Genomic DNA, 23,729 nt, shown 5'->3' with positions numbered 1-23,729 from the left:
TGTAAATATATCGCATAGAATTAGTTTCGTTCTAGAATCACTGCAAACATGTTAATACAATTTTGTGTTTTTGGCATCGAGTTTATTTTATCTACTTATTTTAAAAATAAACAGTTAAATAATTTGGTGTGTTTCATTGGGGTCGGACGGGTGGAATAAAATACGTCATAAAAAGTTATACTTTTATTAACGCTAACAAATAAAGTAAATAGTATATAAATCTCGATTGGGTGATTTCTATGAAGTAAAAGGCTAGTGAAGCATAAATACTGCATTCATCTGGTACAGTGAAACAAAAAACATTTAATGCTTATGGCAGTGCCTATGCTTATATCTAAGAGGTGACCTTGTGCATGGCTTCGGCAACATAGTCCACGTTCTTGGAGGAGATGCCGGCGACAGAGATACGACCGTCCTTGGTCAGGTAGATGTGGAACTCCTTGGTGAGACGGTCCACCTGCAATTATTAAGATGAAATTAGTTTTTATATGAAAAAATAGGATAATATGGCTGGCCAATCATGTAGTAGGGCTGTGCATATAATTTATTTTTGTACTATTAATTGTATACAAATGCATAATGCACGCTAAATAATTTCAACAGTAAAAAGCAAATTTTATTATGATATTTAATTATATCTACATTCAATAACAATCAAAGCTTACATTAATACCTGCTATAGCAGAGATTTTTATTGGATTGATAATCTTAATAAGTGTAAAAATTGGCCGTCATAAGTCTGCAAATATCTATGACAAGCTCATTACGATCACACAAACCTGTCTATTAATATTTTTTTTTTTTTCACTTTTTTTGTACTCAAATAGCCCATTTGTAACACAAAACTGTACAGGTAAATTAGCTTGGAGAAATTTTTGCATATGTAGTGGTGTGTATATTACTCAGATCTTAGAGCGCGTTTCCACTATATCGTTCTGGCCTATACAAAAATGTTTCGATATCCTAACATTACTATTGCACGCCTCATAAGCGAAGCGTTGAGGTGGGTACTACTGTCACTTCGCGCAAAACATCTGATTTTTCAAACTTAAAATGTCTTTATGTATCATACATTGCACTTGTAAGATAATACATACACACACATATTAATAAAAAACACTATTTTTAACGTTCATGATATTTTTGATGTCATTTTTGTTATTTAAACTAGTTAAAAAACAGTTTAAAAAAGTTCTGTCTTGGACGTCCGTGTGTCTGTATGTGCGGATCCTTTTTCTTGTTAACAAGATAGCGACCGAAATACTTTACTAATCGAGTCTTTTTTTTTCTCTTACGCTTGAGTATGCTCAGGAATAGAACCCTTTCATTTTTCAGGGTCTGATTCGATGTGGTTTAATTGTTATTAAATAAACAAAAATAATAATTAATAAATATTTATTAAAAAAAATTATGAGGCGTGCACTTTTGGATTTTCCAAACGAATTTAATTTTATACTTATTCCTAGCAACACTTTTGTTTTCAATAAAAACAAGTTTTTATTTGAAAGAAAATGGTTTTGACTTTATAAAAAAAAATATATCATTCAATTTTACGTCCTTGAGCAAACGACAAGGCGACTACCGTGAAACAATAAAATATCGTGTCCATAATAATTTGTTTCATAATTAATATTTGACCATAATAATTACGAAACAAAACAAATAAATAAATCGTCACTTGATAGTGGAAAGTGGAAACACGCACAAAACCAGAATAAACCAGTTTACGCTGTCCGCAGGTGCCACGTGCAGTCGTTTGGTAACGTTAGAACATAAAGCACATTTCATTCAAAAATTATAATTATTATGTACGTAGTTTAATTGATAAATTTTGTATTTGTTGATTGTTGTTATTATTTGATATTATTGTTATAATATTTGTTGAAGTGAATTACATGTCCCGCAGCCGGAGGCCCCAAATGAAAACTCAGATGTACTTAAAAACTACATTTAATAGCTAAAATGAGACTTTTACACCCATGTCTGCACGATGCAGACCGGAGTTAAAGAATGAATTTATACAGTTTAATAATTATAAAGACGTAAGCTTGGATGCTAACTAAGGGAAATCGCATCCACATTCTATTCCCGTGCGAACGGCGTATTCAGCAGTTTTGTATGAAGGCAGGGCCATAACTAGTGTTTAATTTGTGTGTAAGTGTTGTAACTTTATATTGTTAATTCAATATGGCTCCAGTGTTAAAACATGGTCGAGGCAAGCCTTTGACTTCTCAAAGTAAAGAATTAAACTTTAAATGTCGTTTCTTTTTCAGGTTAGTAAATTTTTCATTTTAGTAACATTGTTAATGTAAAAGTTATATGTATGTTAAATGTGCAAATATTAAAATAAAGTCTCATCTTTTTCAGAGGAGAAACACATATAGTTTAATTTAAAATCCCTTATACATATATACAGGGTTACTTGTAAAACACCGGCAACCTCGCAGGACAAGATAGCTAACATCATAAGTAACAACATTTCGACTTTTGATAATTTGTTAGATTTTATTTTCATACAAAAATAAATATTCATTTAATTTTCCGTCTGAATATTATAAACTCTACGCCTCCCAAAAATTACGTAAACAAAAAGCGAACGAGAGGGGGAAGGGGGTGTCGCGTCGTCCATCCGATAATTAATAGAACATAGACTTACAAATGTAAGGAGAGTACAATAAAAGTTTAAAAAATCATTTAAAAATAATTTATTGCGTTATGCCAAAAGTCGTAGAACAAATGTTGTTACTTATGATGTTAGCTATCTTGTCCTGCGAGGTTGCTGGTGTTTTACAAGTAACCCTGTATGTATAAAATAAAAACTAAAAATAAAATGTTGTTTTATTTTATTTGCTGACCATACACTACTACAAACGCAAAAATTTCTCCAAGCTAATTTACCTGTATTTTTCTATTAAGTTGGTGCACAATCAGGTATTTTTAATTAAAAAGTTAAAAACGCACCTGTTCAGGCGTAAGGCCGGTGTAGCAGAACATGCCGATCTGGTCGGTGATGTGTTTCCACGGCAGCTTGTTGCCCGCGCCCTCGATGCCGGCGCGCAACTTGGTGCGCATCGAGATGATGCGGTCCGCCATTAGCTTTACGTCCTTCAACCTGTGTAAATGATTATTTAGGTTATAATAGACTAGAGGGCCGCCCCGGCTTCGCCCGTGGTACATATTTCGCAATAAAAGGTAGCCTATGTCCTTTCTCTGGTATCAAAATATCTCCATACCAAATTACATGCAAATTGGTTCAGTAGTTCAGGCGTGATTGAGTAACAGACAGACAGACAGAGTTACTTTCGCATTTATAATATTAGTATGGATTAACAAAGAGAAAAGTTAATTTTATCGTTCTTTAGTAACAGGTATGGATTAACAGAAATACAAGTTAATTTTATCTTATTTCTTAAAATAGGAAAACTTCAAATTGGTAGATTTATTTAAAATCATTCTCGATAAAAGATTCTCACATTGTTTTATATTGTAAATTTAAGTAACAACAAATAACGATACCTACAAACAAGAATAAAAATTGTCCAAAACAACACTCTGCCTATGCGTCTATTAGGCGGAGTTTTATAATGAGCTGAGAGATTTTATATAATCAAATTTGAACATTACTACCACAAAATAAAGTGTCATTTTACAGCACCGTACCGATTTCTTTGACGACGTTTTAAATTGATGATTATTGATAATGTAATTTAAAGCACGTCAATACACCTTTAAGAAGTTTTTTATTATTATTAGCAATTTAATAAGAGTTTAACAAGATTGTGAGTAGTAAATGGATATTAGGATAACAGTTCTGAAGTACAACGCGAAAAAAACAAACAACTTTTTTTCTATTTTTTGAGAAACATTTTTAAATAATCAGGTACAAAGACTTGGAATTTTTAAAGTGTCTCTAGTAAATAAACTCACCACTGCTGCTTCAATTCCGGCGTGTTCAATATCTCCTGCACCAACCTCGCCCCGTACAGCGGCGGGTTGGAGTACATGACGCGGATCATGATCTTCACCTGCGACATCACCTTCGCGGCGGTGCCCTCGTCGCCGCACAGGAATGTGAGCGCGCCCGCACGCTCGCCGTACAAACCTGTACATCGAGTTTGAGTTTACTTATTTAGAATGGAAAAATATCTTATTAAGGGCCCTTAGTAGGTTAAAACGGAATAAAACCGGCCAAGTGCGAGTCGGGCTCGCGCACAAAGGGTTCCGTAGCAGCAAATATAATAAATTACAGTTAAATCAACCTATCTCAAAAACTATAAGAGATACTTTGATCAAACCAAAAATCGTTGAAAGAGTTAATTAGCATGCATCACCTCTATTTTTTTTAGAATTTTATACCCCGTAGTTATAAAAATAGAGGGGGGGGGACATACTTTTTACGACTTTGAGAGCTGATATCTCAAAAACCGTTCACTTTAAGAAAAATGTTTTTTAGAAAACTTTATATCATTTTAAAAGACCTTTCCATTGATACCCCACACGGGTATGTACATCGAAAAAAAAAATTTCATCCCTCAGTTACATGTATGGGGGGCCCCACCCCCAATTCTTTTTTTTACTATTTAGTGTCATATTTTTGTAGCGGTTCATACAACACATATTCCCATCAAATTTCATCACTGTAGTACTTATAGTTTCCGAGTAAATCGGCTGTGACAGACGGACAGACGGACAGACGGACAGACGGACATGACGAAACTATAAGGGTTCCGTTTTTGCCATTTTGGCTACGGAACCCTAAAAATGGACTATTTTCTATGAGCTATAATTGAAAATATTGAAGTATTTTCGCACTGAAATTTCTAATATGTATTACAGAACGTATGTGTGATGGGATGATTGTTTCCAAAACACGATTGGAAAAATTTTGCTCGATAAAAAAAATCCTGAAGTTACCTCTAAAATATATCATATAAATGCTCATTACAACCGTATTTTACGATAATAATTCGTATAAAATCACAAATACATACGTATTTACTATTTACCTTCTCGATTTCGTGACTGTTTTAGATTTATAAAATATTAAATATATTCATTCACTTTTTGATAAAAATGTGAATGGCGCTTACGATTTTTAGTTTCAAGCACGTTGATTCCATACTAAACGCGGACCCCCTCAAATGCCCCCCTGTTTTAATTACGAATCTAGCTTTCCGTAACCGACTTGGGCCGCGTCTTCAGAAAAAAATTAGCATAGTTTCCATTTACATGCAAGTTCCGGCCTCCACGATAAAACTTATCCCATATTATCCATTCTCAGATGGCAATATACAATGATCTTACATCTATAACATCCTAGGTACTATCCTACTAATATTATAAATGCGAAAGTGTGTGAGGTTGTGTGTGTGTTTGTTACTCTTTCACGCAAATGCAAATATGTACTAGTAAACCGATTACAATGATATTTAGCACAAATATAGAGAGTAACTTGGATTAACACATAGGATAGGTTCCACGGGAACGGGAACTATGCGGGTTTTTCTTTGAAAATGCGGGCGAAGCCGCGGACTGAAATCTAGTAGACGATGTATCTTATGGAACAATTGCTTAAATAATTGTTAAACTAACTAGTGCCTAAAATATTCCGATGACCAACATAATAAATACATAACATGATAAAAAGGTCGAAAGTGTGAACGTAAGGAAACCGGTTCTTATCAAATTTTGTTATTATTTAGTTATTTTGGATACATATTTTTCTACAATAATTATGATCATAAGTGTTATCATGTGACATTTTATTACGTCAAGAAATTTGTGGGGTATAATATGATAAATAAACAACATGCTTTGAAATTATTTCGCAATGGGTGATGTACAATACATACCATAGCTTAGTGAGCTATAATTTGGTATGTAGTTAATAACTACACTCCTACACTCTTTATTTTTTATACCTACATAACTACTAGTTATGTAGGTATAAAAAATAAAGAGAACTGAATTTTCATGTAAAATATTTCTAAAACGCTTTTTACGGCTGGATCGTTATCAAACTATCACTTGGTATTATGGGCCCTCTTCACAATCGAGAAAGAAATCTAAATTTCAATCATTTTCCTATATATTTTTATCAATTTCAATTTATCGCCAACAGTATGTTCAAATTTTCCTCAAGAATACATTCCACTATTTTATCTATACTTATAAGTTATAAGTTATAACACAAAATATTAATTTCCTGTTTTTTAGTGAAGACCTTTATATTTTTTATTCACGTTATTGAGCTCACATGATTGAGTAACAAATTAAAAAAAATTACCAAAATGGTCGCCTTACTCCATGACGTGACAGTATTGGAAGCGACCTTGTTTTACTCTCAACGTGCCTAAAGAAGTTTCACTCACCCATATTCTTAGCGAAGCTCTGCGAAAGCGCAATCTGGTGTCCATCTTTAACGAACAGACGCACCGCGAACGCGTCGTTGTCGACATCGCCCGTCGCGAAGCCCTGGTACGCCATGTCGAAGAACGGGTAAAGCTTTCTGTCTTTTACAACCTGGGGAATAGGTTAATTATTATATTATTATGTGTAGAATAAGCCACCTCCTTGGTACAGTGGTTGACGCGTGGGGTCCTGAGTTCGATTCCCGGTGGAGACGAAGAAAAAAAAATGTCTCGGTCTGGCAGGACACAGAAGGCTGATCCCCTACTTGTCCTTAAAGAAAATCGATCAGTGAAACAGATGTATAATGCATCTGCCCCTTACCTAGGGGACATGGGACTTCACAAACATGTATAGAATAAGACATATTTTAAAGAAGTCGATTAAATAGAAAACAATTTATTTTTATCTATAGAGGAAAATGACGAAAACTCGCACACACAGTGTCGAAAGCCAAGAGTCTGTTTGGGTCGCAGAGCTTATTAAGTAGGATTGGTGCATAAAGAATTAAAAAAAATGATAATTTAAAAGATGTATATAATACACGTAATTAATAACATTTCTTAATTAATTATAAAGAATGTCAGCATTGGTCTACCATCACTGATTCCTTGCAAATTTAGTCATTTCTATATTTGGATAAGAATAGAAATTCATAGCATTTACCTGAGACAATTGTTGCCATTCTTCAGGCCTAGGGTCGACACCAGTGGGGTTGTGAGCGCAAGCGTGGAGCAGGATTATGGAGCCTTCCGGAATTTTCTGTAAACGACAAAATTGTACTAACAATTATTATTTAATTTAGCAATGCTGACTGAAAATATACCAAAACGTTACATGTGAAGTGAAAATGAACGCTGTAGAAAAGGAATTTAGACTCTACTTTCACATGGTTGGAATTGCATATAGCATTATATCAAATAGCATAGCAATTGAATCTTCACTATTACGAGCTTATACAGTTGTTAGTCCATGTATGAGTAAATGGCTAATACGTGACGCAAAGCCGGTATTAACGTGTTACTATATCTAGCCAGACTTTATTATGTAACAGATCTATACTCGTAATAGTAAACTAGGACACCCATTCCATTAATTTGTGAATTAGTGAGGTATCTACATATTATGTGCATATGATATTTTTCATTAAAAAGACAACAAAAAGTTTGAGATTTAGTTTTATAGTATTCAAAGCCTTTAAAATGAGAAATCGATCACCGAGCGGGATTCTAACCACAGTATTACCATTATTTCCTACAGTAAGGAATCGCCTTTGATGTCGCGCGATGCCGCCGCCAGCGTAGGTAATGACGCTGCCACACGAAAATACGCTAGGGTTGCAACAAATGGGAAATAAAACAATTGTGATTATTAATATTATGATGAAATCTTTATTCATATGTACATTCAAAATAATTGCGATTATTAAATCTGATGTAATTATTTGTTCATAAATATATAATTACAGATATTGCACTGCTAAATATTATTTACGTGGACACTTTATTTTTGGATGTTCTTAATTGTATATTATAACATTTAACTAAGTAATGCATTCGCATTGGGATGTACAATCTGATTAGAAAATAATGAGGACAACATATATACATAGCTTTGATTTTAATTCAACAGATACAATTAATACAATCTTTCTGAAATATTGTTTCCTTCTGGGATTTCAATGTAGATTTACATCCGTAAACCGAACAGTTTGTGCGCGCCATAATAGAATATGTAAGTACCTATGTATAATAAAATTATTACACAAAAAATACGACTGCGTCATCCTTTCGCGCTAGGTAAAGCAAACTAAGCGTGTTTGCTTTACGCGGCCCGCGTCGCCCGACCCCCGCCAGTTCCCCTCCGTTTCTCTGCACAAGTACATTCGTCGCACTACTGTAGGAAATAATGGTAATACTGTGATTCTAACCGGCCGCGGCGGGATTCTCCCCGGATAGACGAAAGATGCGGGTTCGAATCCTGCCTCGTGATCGAATGTTTATGTATGTATTACTTATGTATTTAAATGTTCTACTTAAAATAATTCTTAATGTGTTCTTATTGATTTTATATTGACATAATAACAGCTGATCAACATACACATATTTACAATCTTAAAGATAATGTAACTTTGTAGATAATCGCAAGCGCCGTTGCCGCTGGATTATATAGATATCGTCTTAGATAATATTATATTTTATTGTTTCTTGTGTTTTTTTACACGTGTTAGATGTTATTTAAAAATAAATAACGTCTTTTTTTCATAATATAAATAAGCTTATATATAATACTGATATGGAAGGAGATTAAGAAAAATTCAAGTTTAAGCATAATTGTTAAAGAGAATTACCTATGTTACGTGTAGATATATGAAAGAAAAACATTGAACCTATCAATCGAATTTGCAACCTCATCTTTTATTTTATATTTTTTAGAGATATGGATTTGTTTTATATCCGCTGCATTTCTTTTGGTTTCAACTTTCAAGTCGATTAATTTTTTTTCAAACTAGAAAGCAATTTTGAATTGACGCTTACATGCAGATTGCAGTTAACATTTTTATTCATAACAAAAAACATCAAATACGGATATAAACCCATGAATTGTAAAAAATAAAAATCTAACCACATAGAAGCATTTGTATGAAACATAAATTATCTACGTAACTAGGCGTACGTGCTGAAACCCCTTAAAACCATAAAAGCACCGAAATAAAGATAACAATTTCTATAACACCATAACAGCTATCTATTATAACCCTGACATTGTATTACGCAATGACCTCCCGCTAAAACTGGTTAATGTACGTAATGCGTTATCAATCATGCCGGCACTGCGTGATCGTTATCACAAATATGGTCTATAAGTTGTTTTAGTTCTGAGTGGATAAGATCAGAACCTAACTTAACAAATACTTTAATTATATTGTAAATTAAGCGATTAGGACTAATCTGTCAAGTTACCAAGTGTAAACATTGCAATGGTGCTTTATGTAATCTAATAGTATATTCGCTGTAAATGATTAGATATGATATCAATAGATTATTATTAGTATTAGAAATGTAACATTATAAACAACTGTTTTATTCAGATGAAAATATTCAAATAAGTACTATAGTATCTCACTCACTCGTCTCTACAAGTCGGGCAATTGCCTGACTTTCATATTATTATATTTTCGTTTTGGAGAGTGCATTTAACTTGTTTATGACTTGTAGATGGCAGAGGCACCGTATAATAATTAAAAAGAAGCCAACATAAAATACTTACAGAGATATCTTCAATAGCTCCCTTCAGATCGAAACCGTTTGTTTTGGGGTCATAGTAGCGGTACTTCTTGTGTGTGAGATTGAGTGTGTTGCAGATTTGCGGGTGATTTCCCCAGGTCGGTGTCGGCATCCATAGTTCCTTGGTCTTCGCGTAGTGTTTGGTGATGAATTCGAAACCCAGTCGTAGGGCTCCAGTGCCGGACAGTGTCTGGAGAGAAAAATAAGCTTTTTCATTTGTTTATTTTGAGAATTTTGTACAGGGAGATGTCCTTTAATTCAAAAACTTATAAATTTTTTTGAAGTGAAAACTTCTTTAGCGGCGTTGGGTATAAAATCTTAAACTCGCGTCAGGTCACGTGACCTGATCGAAAAAGCGTAAGACGGATGGATATCAAACATGCTCAACGTTAATAATCAAGTTTTCACTTCTGCCGGCACTCCCGGGGTGCAACCCGTTTTTTTTTTTAAATTAAGGTTAAAAGTATACATTAGATTTTAGATTTGTATTAAAAAGTACTGTGCTTTGTTGCACAGCGCGAAAATATGTAGGAAAGTAAAGAAAAGTTTTGGCTTGAAAAATTGTTGTAAGCTAGGTGTATTACATTATAGTTGCTAGTATGAGTGTGATGATTATAGTAAAATCGACTTTAAAATGCTTTACAACGTTTTATATTTATAAAATTTAGAACCTGTTCTAGCATATCATAGCATGATTTTAGTCCATGTTTTTATATGTCGGCGAATTCTAATTCTAAAACTAGTTCGATAAACGATTATTTATCAAAGGAATATTTTGCTCCACAAGCACCGATATAGATAAAATATTATATCATTTTATAGCCCGCTTATCTTGCGAATTCGTAATGATGTATAAATAAGACTAGACTCTTGTGTGTATCTCTATTTTATAAGAATTATAAAAATATTATTATCATATAATTTGTTTTTTATAAAAAAAAATACATACAAATTTCATTATTTTTACATTTTGGACACAAATTTTACCTTTCATATTTGTTTTATCACATTTTGTGTACATGAATGTGAGAAACAAATCAATTTCTTCAAATAAAACCATACCTATGGGCTTTTGCACATATGTGTATGTAGGAAAAACATTCAAATCCTGTTTGATTAAGAGATGAATTCAACTTAAAAAAAGGTTATAAGTAACTAAGATCTTAATCATTTTTTGTAATAGATATCCTCAATACATGAGACCTTGCAAATACACAATATTTACAAGCTCCAATGTGCAAAGTTCTCCATACATTATAATCTGCACAAAAATAACATTCCTACGGCAACTGTTTATCAATTTTGGCAGTATTCCATGAGCCCACACCATCCTAATTCCTACCTTGACACACTGTATTTAGTTTTGGAGTCAATGTCAAGAACTTTGTTACCAAGCATAACATGTTTACAAGTCAAAAATATACAGTTCAATATTTAGTCAATATTTAGTTTTATTTATAGAATGAAGAAATTGTTAATTTGTAACACTGACCTAGAAAGATAACTGTTTCAAGGCCTCTTTAGGGGTGAGACATGAGATCTAGGGTAGTATGATTTTTAGATATTTTAATAGGATTATAGTTATAGAACATAGATAATCTTCAATTATGTTGCATTTGTGGTTGCATTAATATATCTTTAAAAGAATAACTGGCAATAAAAAAAATTATGATGAGAATATTATAAAAAAAGTTTTGATATTATTTAAAAAAAACAATGTTTAATTGTTATGAAAGTAATACTTACTTGAACAGTAACATTAGACTTGTTTTGAAGGACAGGGCTGTTTTCACCGAAGGCGAGCTTGGCCACAGCATCCGTGTAGCTGGTTTCACCTCCGATGGGTGCATACTCGTGATTTAAAGATTTCTTGAGCAGGATTTCTTCAGCCTAGCCAAAAAAAAATACTCTTAAGTACTATTGAACTACACAACTCGACAATACGACATACAATACTTAACACACTGTTAAACAGTACAATTTTTTAAGATTTTAATTGTTTAATAATTTCTGTATTTATTAATATCTTTGGATATTATTATATTAACTAGTCAATTGTATAGTATAATATTAAGAAAAACAATATAAAAACTCAAGAAATTGTAAACAAAAATCAAAATGTGTGTACCTTTCTGACTGACGGTAAAACGAAGGGGTTTCCATTATCGTCACGGTAGGCACCTGCACCAAGGTTCACTTTTTTGGGATTTGTGTCCCTTTTATATGCCTCAGTTATTCCCAGAATAACGTCTGGTGGTCCCATCTCCACATTGCTCCACCATGTGCTGATTAAATCAATGAAGTAAATTAAAATTAAATAAAATGCAGTATAATAACATTTATTGTCAATCTTTAGTAAGTCATAACCGGTAAATTAAACATCTTTCTTAATTTAATTTGCTTACGATTATAAAAAAAATTCACTACTTATAAATTCCAATAAGAAATTTTACCCATGGCCATGTTAAACGTATAAATTTTATCCATATTCAAATTTCTCGACGCCAAACACTTCCATATATGTTTGTTAAAGTAAATAAACAAATATTACACGTTAAATACGTGTCAATATGGTGTTACGTAAAATAACCAAAAAGCCGGTGCCCGGTACTCTACCTGTTTGCCCGCACAGCGGTATTTCCAATTATCGCATCAACATTATTATTTTTTAGCACGTGCACAGTTAATTTCCTCACAACTTGTGCCATTGTAATACTGTTCGACACTGGAGAACGACTGATTTGTTTCCAATATGCGAAACTTTAAACTGTCTGAAATTAGCAAGTACCAAGTAGGTAGATAAAATTGATAGATTTGCGGATATCATATGTTGGGGATACCGCACTCTCCACAATGTTTTTCCATAATTTTTTACCAGGAGCTGGATTCATTTTTTTATTTTGAAATAAAAGTTATATTAAAATATATCGAAATGGCATAGATTCAAAATATTTGTAATAAGTGTGTAAAACTAAAAAAAATCACTGTATGTAAAACAATCACTACACTGTAAGTACTAAGATACAATTTAATGATTAAAATACTCATTAGCCGCGTCCAGACCGACCGAGCGCGGCTCGCGAGTCCCGCTCGCGAGCCAATAGCTCGGCCGGTGTGGACGGCGCTCGGGCTTCCTCGGGCGCACGTTGGCTCGGCCGAGCGCCGCTCGACCCCGAGCCATGCGTTGTCGGTTTTTGGCGATGCTCAAAGGCGGCTCAGTCCGAGCGGCTCGCCCGGTGTGGACGGACATAACGACGCTCGCGAGCCAGAATCAAAAATGGATAAAGAAGACAGTATTCGCTTAATACAACTTTACGGAAGCTTCAAAATGTTATGGGATTCGAAAGATCCAGATCATTTAAATAAAAACAAGCGAGTTCCTGTTTCTTTAACAAACTGTTACCGTATTGGTTTCGGTTTTGGTACAATTTTTTTATCCAGATTTTTTGTTTCTTTTTTTTTTATGATATATCCAGACAACACAAGCGCCGCAGCAGCTAATAAAACGTGGTTTTCCATCGTTATACGGAGATAAACTGAATGCTCAAACCGGCTCACCTTGGCTCGCGAGCGCGGCTCGGAACTTTTCACAAATAGCTCTGGTGCCACGGCTCGCGAGCAGGAAGTCTGAGCGCGGCTCGCGAGCCGCGCTCAGCCGGTCTGGACGCGGCTATTTGTTACGATATGTATTTAACTCAAAAACGACTCGATCAATAAAAAAATGTTGACTTTATACTAAGGCAGTAGGTACATTGTACATTACAATCTTTTCATTTGGGACAAACGGCTAATGTTTATTGTTGAATAAATGCAATGCATAGCCTTTGACCCAAAGATTTAAACATCGGTGACAATATAATTTCAATATTAGAGGTAAGTATAAAAGTAAGTTCTATTAATAATTATTGATAGGTGCAATTAAAACTTATCAATATATTTTTTCCTTAAATTCGGAAATCTTTTGAGAGCTGGCAATATTACAAATCAACTTGAAAATTGCAGAGGCAAAAACAAACGTCATTGAAGCAATGTCGTTGGGAGGTCATGCTAAAGTAAAGATTCTTTCATAATGTTATTTTAAAATATTATACAAACGACTTAATTTATTCACATTTAAATCTGATACTGCACGTAACATGGCAAAAATGCCACTAAACTGTATAATTGATACATGGAACGTATCGTATCGAAAATTTTTAAATTAAAAGATGACAATATGACAATAAAAAAGAAAAGCAATTATTACAAAAAATAATATCAGCTTTTTTTACAATTATAAAATGTCGCTTGATTATTAGTTTATTATTAAATATGTATTGAAATTTTTAATTATTAAATACGAAGTGAAAGTTGTTAATTTCATCAAATTTAAACTTAATGTTTAATTAGTATCATTAACGAGTGTTTCTGTGTACACATCCTAACATTAATTTTAGTTAAAACAAATAACGTTCCATTTTACGTTTAACCACAGACTAATAATAATATACTACGGTTTAAACCAGTGCAAACTTAGCACCCCATCAATGGAATTTTGGGTCGAAAATGACCTTGATCGTTAGGTCCCCGTTAGGTCCTTTAAGGTCCCACAATTTTTTCGTTAGGTCCCCTTTAGTTTTTTTTTAAATATTTTTTTAAATTTTAGGTATAAAAAAAAATGCACTTTAGCACCCCATCCATAGAATTTTGGGTCAAAAATGACCTCAATCGATAGGTCTCCGTTAGGTCCTATAAGGTCCCACAGTTTTTTCGTTAGGTCCCCTTTAGTTTTTTTTTAAATAATTTTTTTTTAATTTTAGGTATAAAAAAGTTACACTTTAGCACCCCATCCATAGCAAAATTGGCAAATTTTATCAAAATCGTATTCTTTACCGTTAGGTCCGTATGGGCTCATCATTGAAATTGTTGAATTATTTATTTTATTAAAATTATAAAATAATAAAAACCTGCGCATGCGCCTTAGAGCATTAAGGCATGCGCACATCATACATAAACAGCGCGAAATTTAAAATGGTATCGTTTCATTTATTAAATAAATCTATTGTTCTGAGAGTGCTTATTTATTAAAAACCTACTTTTCAACCTAGAATTAAAATAACCTGGTATTAGTGTCAATCTATGGTGTCAATATATTTTTTGTAGCGGCCACAGGGCCACACTACGGTCGAGGTATAGATTCGGAAAGAATAAAGCGTCTTATTCACGGTCAATCCCCGACGTACGTCGGCTCAAGGCCGCGGTGCTGGATGTATCCTACTGACGATCGTGCGCGCATCAAGCATGGCTAGGGTTGCCAACTTTTATTTGAAGAAATAGAGTATATCTGATTTTAAAGGAGGTAAATAAAGAGTAAATAAATATTTTTAAAAATGTATTTTTTTGTACTTTTTGCAGTAACTAAGAATTTTTCATTATTTTTAAATGAATTATATGAATCCAAACATTCCAAATCTAAATTTATATATTTCAAGAGCTCATTTTTAATTAATTTTTAATGAAGCTCGGTTTCTCTCTTCCCGCCACTTCACATTCATGACCGAAAAGACTCTTTCAGTAAATGCTAAAGTGGCAGGAACAGAGAGTATATAGCTAATCATTTTTTTTTAAACAAACAAATTCGTCAAGATATTTTTTTTAAATAAATTGCCATTTTTCTGCAGTGGACTTTTGCATAAAATCTGTGTTATTCAACAATTCGCCTTGGAGTTCTTTTCAAATAATAACTTCTGAATATAAACTGTCCATGTGTACAAGGTTGATCCAAAAGTAATGATAATTGGGATTTCCTGTGTACATAAAAATCAAAAATAACCGTTTCTTGCTTGCTCATGTACTCACTAAGTTATCACAAAAAAATCATATCAATAGGCCACGTTTCCAAGTATTTACATTAATTTCTGTTGGCAACACTAATCTGCTGTACGTCCGCGCTATTCACTGTCCATCTGCACGACGTTCGCGGTGGTGGGGGTGCTTGCTGGATGAAAAGTTGGTCGTGCACATCCAGCAAGATAATAATAATAATTATTGACGTACGTCAACGCTATTCACTGTCGTTTTGCGTCGTGCATCGTGTATGACCTTGGCGGGACGTACGTCAAGATGGACCGTAAATAAGACGCTTAACATGCAACAAATCATTAAAGCGTCTTATTCACGGTCAATCCCCGACGTACGTCGGCTCAAGGCCGCGGTGCTGGATGTATCCTACTGACGATCGTGCGCGCATCAAGCATGGCTAGGGTTGCCAACTTTTATTTGAAGAAATAGAGTATATCTGATTTTAAAGGAGGTAAATAAAGAGTAAATAAATATTTTTAAAAATGTATTTTTTTGTACTTTTTGCAGTAACTAAGAATTTTTCATTATTTTTAAATGAATTATATGAATCCAAACATTCCAAATCTAAATTTATATATTTCAAGAGCTCATTTTTAATTAATTTTTAATGAAGCTCGGTTTCTCTCTTCCCGCCACTTCACATTCATGACCGAAAAGACTCTTTCAGTAAATGCTAAAGTGGCAGGAACAGAGAGTATATAGCTAATCATTTTTTTTTAAACAAACAAATTCGTCAAGATATTTTTTTTAAATAAATTGCCATTTTTCTGCAGTGGACTTTTGCATAAAATCTGTGTTATTCAACAATTCGCCTTGGAGTTCTTTTCAAATAATAACTTCTGAATATAAACTGTCCATGTGTACAAGGTTGATCCAAAAGTAATGATAATTGGGATTTCCTGTGTACATAAAAATCAAAAATAACCGTTTCTTGCTTGCTCATGTACTCACTAAGTTATCACAAAAAAATCATATCAATAGGCCACGTTTCCAAGTATTTACATTAATTTCTGTTGGCAACACTAATCTGCTGTACGTCCGCGCTATTCACTGTCCATCTGCACGACGTTCGCGGTGGTGGGGGTGCTTGCTGGATGAAAAGTTGGTCGTGCACATCCAGCAAGATAATAATAATAATTATTGACGTACGTCAACGCTATTCACTGTCGTTTTGCGTCGTGCATCGTGTATGACCTTGGCGGGACGTACGTCAAGATGGACCGTAAATAAGACGCTTAATTTGATTCGGGATGACCTTCGCGTGGACACTCGAGGGGGCGGTATTCCAGTGGAACTGCAAGTGATGGCAGTTATTCGATATTGGGGCCGGCATGAGGTAGATGTGACTTGTGCTCTAGTTTTGGATATATACAATAGAAAAGCCTGTATAACGATCTATTACATTACAGATCCAAGAAGATTGTGCTGACATTCACAGAATGAGTCAACAGACACTTTCCCGTTTGTCCCGAAATGTTGCTATTGCGTTAGCTTCTAAAAGTTCGCGTTATATTAATATGCCGTCGAACTCAACCGAGGAAGCCAAAGCAATTAGGAAATTTGAGGCCATAATATGCGGGATGAAGCGTATCATTGGTGCAATAGATTGCACTCATATTAAGATACGCAAAGTGAGTGGAGAGGCTGGACAGTACTATGTTAATAGGAAGGGACATTACTCCATTAACACTCAAGTATGAACATTGTACAATAACATTTTAGTTTGATCATAGTGTATTTAAAGTAATAAATTTTCATTGTTATGTGTGCTATTATGTGTTTCTAATTTATAATAATATTGATGACAATAATTACAGGTAGTATGTGACTCTGACCTTAAAATCTGCGATATTGTGTGTCACTGGAGAGGAAGTACACATGATTCCCGCATATATAGAGAAAGCTCAATAAAGCGGAGGTTTGAGGAGAATGAATTTCATGGGAAGCTGATTGGAGATAGCGGGTATCCTTGTACTTCGCATCTTCTAACACCAATATTAAGACCAAGGACACAGGCAGAAGAAAGGTACAACCTGAGTCACATACGAACGAGGAATACTGTTGAGCGTTGCTTTGGGGTGTGGAAGCAAAGATTCCGCATACTCAACGAAACAATGCGAGGGTCTCTGCAAGTGATCAAGACCACTATTGTTGCTTGTGCAGTTTTGCACAATTTAGCAATACTCTTTAATGAGTCTATTTTAAATCAAGGTATTTGTGCAAACTAATATGTAAACAAAGTATATTTAATAATGCCAATACATAAAAAATAAGCATATTTTAATTCTTTATTTTGTATTTTTCTAGATCCTTCAGGCCTTGAAAATCAATTATTAATCGATCCAACTATCCCTGATAATATAGAAGATGAAGACGAAAATATAAACAGGGCCATTTATATTGAAACTTATTTTAATCAATAAAAACCATATTTTATTATTTTTCAAAATTTATTTTTTTTAAATATTCCTCCTCTAATGCAAGTATTTGGAGCTTCTTCTCGTGAAGCTCCCTCTCTTGTTCTATTCTTAATAGGTGAAGCTCCCTCTCTTGCTCTATTCTTAATAGATGCAACTCTTGTTGTTGCTTCATTAATTCCTCCCTGCTTTTTTTTGCAAGGAGGAATAATTGATGCTCGTAATTGGAATTTGATTTCCCACTGTAAAAATAACATAAACATTAAACATTATTTCACATAAATCACAGCTGAACAATAAGCACAGGAAATTTCATGAAATTCTATTTTCAACATTACATACTTACGTTTTTTTTGGTTTAGCTTTGAAAATATGATGTGTAGGATTTATACGTGGCAATTCAGTGGAGAAATTTGGCAATTCAGGCTAAAAATAAAAAAATAATAATTATTTTAAAATAATATAAATTTTATTTATAATACTGATATTTTTGTATAACATAACTGATAAAAATATTATACAAATTATTATATAATATGATTACCTATGCATGTGCAGTGCTTTCATCATTTTCATTCAATTTCAATGTATCATCAGCAGACTCCTTAGTAACTTCCTATAAATATACAGGGTGTACCAAAAAGTAGTGATGAACGGAAGCTGAGAGGTAGAGGACCTAGAGGGCTATCCGAATCACCCCCATGTATGTTATGCGATTTTTCGTATTTTCGGAGTTATGACGTTTTTTTCAATTTTTCACCTATCGCCGAGTACGATGATATTTTCACTCATGCTGACGTCAATGATTGCGGAAGATGCTTGATTTTTTTTGTGTGCTAAGCTGAAAGATAGGCCAATTCAGTATGGTAACATTTACTATCGTTAGATCTTTGAATGGAATAAAAAAAAGAATTAAATGGCAAGAAAGATAAAATTACCCAGTATGTTCACCACTTCAAGGGCCCGTAAAAAAATAAAATCACATAAAAAAAGTTTTCCGTTTGACTTTTAAAAACTTGCTCTATCTATCAGATAGCTACCCTGAAAATTTCATTTACTTATTCAGAAGGCTTCAATAGAAAAATTTAAATCTAAATGTGGTAAGTGCAAAAATTGAATTAACATGATGATCATTAAAACCAATAAATAGGTGTTTATTTACCAGAAATTTTTAAAATAACCCCGCTGTTGCTCAATGCAAGTGCGACATCACCGTAAAAAGTTGTCTTTTAAATGTCTGAATGCCCTTTTATCATTTTTAATGGTTTCTTCTGCTACTATGAATTTCCGGGTTATTTCGTCCAAATTGTGGCAGTCTCTCGTCTTTGTAGTATCCCCACGGAAAAAAATCAATAGGGTTTATGTCCGGAGACCGAGCAGGCCAGGCTAAAGGGCAAAGATACCCTGAAAGATGGATTGGTCGTTGCAGCCTGCGCATGCGCCGGTGACGCCTGCCTTAAAGCCTGGCCTCTACGGTCCCTCGACCTAAACCCCATTGATTTGTTTCAATGGGAATACTAAAAAGACCTCGGCTACTTGAGAGAATGCCACGATTTGGACGAAATAACCCGGAAATTCATAGTAGCAGAAGAAACCATTAAAAATGATAAAAGGGCATTCAGACATTTAAAAGACAACTTTTTACGGTGATGTCGCACTTGCATTGAGCAACAGCGGGGTTATTTTAAAAATTTCTGGTAATTAAACACCTATTTATTGGTTTTAATGATCATCATGTTAATTCAATTTTTGCACTTACCACATTTAGATTTAAATTTTTCTATTGAAGCCTTCTGAATAAGTAAATGAAATTTTCAGGGTAGCTATCTGATAGATAGAGCAAGTTTTTAAAAGTCAAACGGAAAACTTTTTTTATGTGATTTTATTTTTTTACGGGCCCTTGAAGTGGTGAACATACTGGGTAATTTTATCTTTCTTGCCATTTAATTCTTTTTTTTATTCCATTCAAAGATCTAACGATAGTAAATGTTACCATACTGAATTGGCCTATCTTTCAGCTTAGCACACAAAAAAAAATCAAGCATCTTCCGCAATCATTGACGTCAGCATGAGTGAAAATATCATCGTACTCGGCGATAGGTGAAAAATTGAAAAAAACGTCATAACTCCGAAAATACGAAAAATCGCATAACATACATGGGGGTGATTCGGATAGCCCTCTAGGTCCTCTACCTCTCAGCTTCCGTTCATCACTCCTTTTTGGTACACCCTGTATAAAATATAATTACTCAATCTCACAATAAAAAACTATATATGCATAGCGCTATTATCCCTTAATGGATATTCCAAATTAAGGAATAATAGCAGTAGAAAATGTAAAAAATATAAACCTGTTGGCCATGTGTTGCATCGCTATCGAAAGGATTGTTATCAACCACAAACTCATTAGGAAGAGCTGCTATAAGCTCTTGATCTTCAGGCGGAGGACTTGGTGGCGGAGGTCCCCCGCCTGTCATGTTTCTTGCCATTCTAAATTTGTGTTCCAAAGCCTTAGCTTTCTTCAAATTCCTCCACTGATTTTGTATTTGGCTTAAGTCCCTTTTATGGAGTGAAATGATATTATAACTGAAATATAAATACAATAATAATGTTATTACACTGTAACAATTTATTAAATACAAGAAACTGTTAGAATAAGTAAAACTAAAATAACCAAGACAAAACATCTTCCCATGCAAGTTTTTTTGCTGTATTTGTATTAGTCGACGTATCCTTATTCTCTAATATAATATGTGCTCGCTCGAGCACTAATTATTTTCGAAGCACTTTCTAAAGAGCAATATATATTTATTAATAAGCATTAAAACATGTAAGGAAATAAGTACATTCTATTAGATTTCTTGTGTACATTACGTACCTTATCCTCCTCACTCCAATTCGTCGAACGAGAACGTTTATTGATCATTGAACTCATTTTAAATTAAAACTGAATTTGAATTTATCAAAAATCTCAAATCTGTACAAATGTTTGAAATTTGAAAGTTATCAATATCCTGTCAGTTAAACGTCATACAAAATAAAGTCTACCATTCATATTTGTCAAAAAGTACATTTTTAGTCAAGTTTTACGTGAATAGCGGGTTTTATTTCGATAATGTTACTAGAAAAAAATACATATATTGACGTAACTTAGTTGAGAGACTGCTGAGATAGGTTTATAAGTACCTAAGATTATTTTAATCATTGTTTAAGGAGTTGAGAGTTATTTAACTGAGAGGTGTTTATGCAACAGATCAGTCAGTTTTTATAAGTAAGGCTGGTAATTTTTTACGACATCACATTAGAAACCTCAAAAATAGCAGTACTTCTCCACTATTTAATGGATGTTATTATACATATAAACCTTCCTCTTGAATCACTCTATCTATTAAAAGAAACTGCATCAAAATCCGTTGCGTAGTTTCAAAGATTTAAGCGTACAAAGGGACATAGGGACAGAGAAAGCGACTTTGTTTTATACTATGTATAATATAATAATGATAGTGATAGCACAGTATTACAATATTATTTCCTAAAGTAAGGAAACGCCTTTGATGTCGCGCGATGCCGCCGCCAGCGTAGGTACTTACGCTGCCACACGAAAATACGCTAGGGTTGCAACAAATGGGAAATAAAACAAAATTGTGATTATTAATATTATGATGAAATCATTTATTCATATGTACATTCAAAATAATTGCGATTATTAAATCTGATGTAATCATTTGTTCATAAATATATAATTACAGATATTGCACTGCTAAATATTATTTACGTGGACACTTTATTTTTGGATGTTCTTAATTGTATATTATACCATTTAAGAAGTAATGCATTCGCATTGGGATGTACAATCTGATTAGAAAATAATGAGGACAACATATACATAGCTTTGATTTTAATTCAACAGATACAATTATTAATACAATCTTTCTGAAATATTGTTTCCTTCTGGGATTTCAATGTAGATTTACATCCGTAAACGGAACAGTTTTTGCGCGCCATAATAGAATATGTAAGTACCTATGTATAATAAAATTATTACACAAAAAATACGACTGCGTCGTCCTTTCGCGATAGTTAATGCAAACTCAGCGTGATTGCATTAAGCGGCCCGCGTCGCCCGACCCCCCGCCAGTTCCCCTCCGTTTCTCTGCACAAGTACATTCGTCGCCATACTGTAGGAAATATGGTGATACTGTGGTGATAGTCCGGCTAACGAAAGATAAGACTGGAAAAGGCGGCAAATTCAAAAAATCATCATATTAAGGTAACCTAATGGTAACTTAGGTTATAGTTGGAAATAAAGTTTTGATACTTTAATTTATTATTACGAGCTTTGTTTTTTTGAGAGATTAACAACCTCTACAAACTCTTCATCTATATAATATTATATATATGTAATCTGGTACAGTTATCTGATACAGATAAAAAAAAGAACAGCTAGTGAAAGTAATAAAAAACATAATAAAATACAATTAAATTTTGTTTAATCAATATAATCATATTAAATCTAAAAGCCGCGTTCAGCCGCGAATAAAGAATAAGAATCACTATCATTATCTCTGACATCATTAACTCTTCCATTTCTGCAGTTATTCCATCTTGTTTTTTTTGTACTGCTCTTCAACATGAATAACATGGTTCGGTCATAGAAGAAATCTCGTTGAGATACTGATTTTGTGTCTTTAAACATTTTGAACGGACAGATCGTTCAATTTTATATTGTTGCTTTAATAGTTTATAACTGGATTACTGGTATCATCCATGCAAAATAATAATAATAATATTAAACAAATCATATAATGTGCAATGCAATCAAGATGAAAAGTATCAAAATATCAAGTCACACTGTGTGTTTTTCCTTGAAAACTACATCTCTTTCAAATTGTTTCTTTTTAAATTTATTAATCATAGTTTAAAGTTTTCGTCATGTTTTCAACTCAGTTTTCAATTATTAGAAATCACTAAAATCCTAAGCTAAAATCGCAGAAAATAAAATCACTTTGACAAGCTTTGACACATCAACACTCGGAGCAATCAACAACTCAGGTTTTAATGACAGTTAACTGTTAAGTGTTGCCAAATAAATTTTCGAAATAAAAAGCCAGTCTCATCTTTCGAACCAGACGTGACTAGTATAGATTTATTTATTGATTTAATAAATGAAACGATACCAATTTAAATTTCGCGCTGTTTATGTATGATGTGCGCATGTCTTAATGCTCTAAGGCGCATGCGCAGGTTTCAATTATTTTATAACTAGTGCCCCGGCTTCGCCCGTGGTACATATTTAGTATCCTATATCCTTCTCCTGGCTCTAAACTACCTCCCTGCCAATTTTCAGCTAAATCGGTTCAGCCGTTCTTGAGTTATAAGTGGAGTAACTAACACGACTTTCTTATAAATATATAGATTTTAATAAAATAAATAATTTAACAATTTCAATGATGGACCTATACGGACCTAACGGTAAAGAATACGATTTTGATAAAATTCGCCAATTTTGATATGGATGAGGTGCTAAAGTGTAATTTTTTTATACCCAAAATTAAAAAAAAAATATTTTAAAAAAAACTAAAGGGGACCTAACGAAAAAATTGTGGGACCTTATAGGACCTAACGAAGACCTATAGATTAAGGTCATTTTTGACCCAAAATTCTATGGATGGGGTGCTAAAGTGTAATTTTTTTATACCTAAAATTTAAAAAATTATTTAAAAAAAAACTAAAGGGGACCTAACGAAAAAATTGGTGGACCTTAAAGGACCTAACG

General features: G+C 33.5%; 1 protein-coding gene across 1 annotated transcript; it reads right to left on the bottom strand.

Moving 5' to 3' along the window:
- Nucleotides 1–168: 168 nt before the first annotated feature.
- On the bottom strand, nucleotides 169–12,523 carry Got2 (glutamate oxaloacetate transaminase 2). The gene is made up of 9 exons (XM_090111084.1): nucleotides 12,312–12,523; nucleotides 11,824–11,980; nucleotides 11,442–11,585; nucleotides 9,679–9,885; nucleotides 7,075–7,170; nucleotides 6,372–6,522; nucleotides 3,928–4,102; nucleotides 2,962–3,112; nucleotides 169–457 (listed from the first exon to the last, which is right to left on the bottom strand). Exons 1-9 carry the CDS (start codon nucleotides 12,401–12,403, stop codon nucleotides 335–337), a joined length of 1,296 nt encoding a protein of 431 aa, XP_089967210.1. The 5' UTR covers nucleotides 12,404–12,523; the 3' UTR covers nucleotides 169–334.
- Between the last annotated feature and the right edge of the window lie 11,206 nt (nucleotides 12,524–23,729).

Source organism: Colias eurytheme, chromosome 2 (assembly GCF_061535395.1).
Source record: "Colias eurytheme isolate Ceu_HAF_F1 chromosome 2, ilColEury1 Martin Lab GWU primary, whole genome shotgun sequence".
In the NCBI taxonomy this organism is placed as follows: Eukaryota; Metazoa; Arthropoda; class Insecta; order Lepidoptera; family Pieridae; genus Colias; species Colias eurytheme.
Note: the sequence above shows the minus strand (reverse complement) of the source record. Positions and strands in the feature narration are given on the sequence as shown.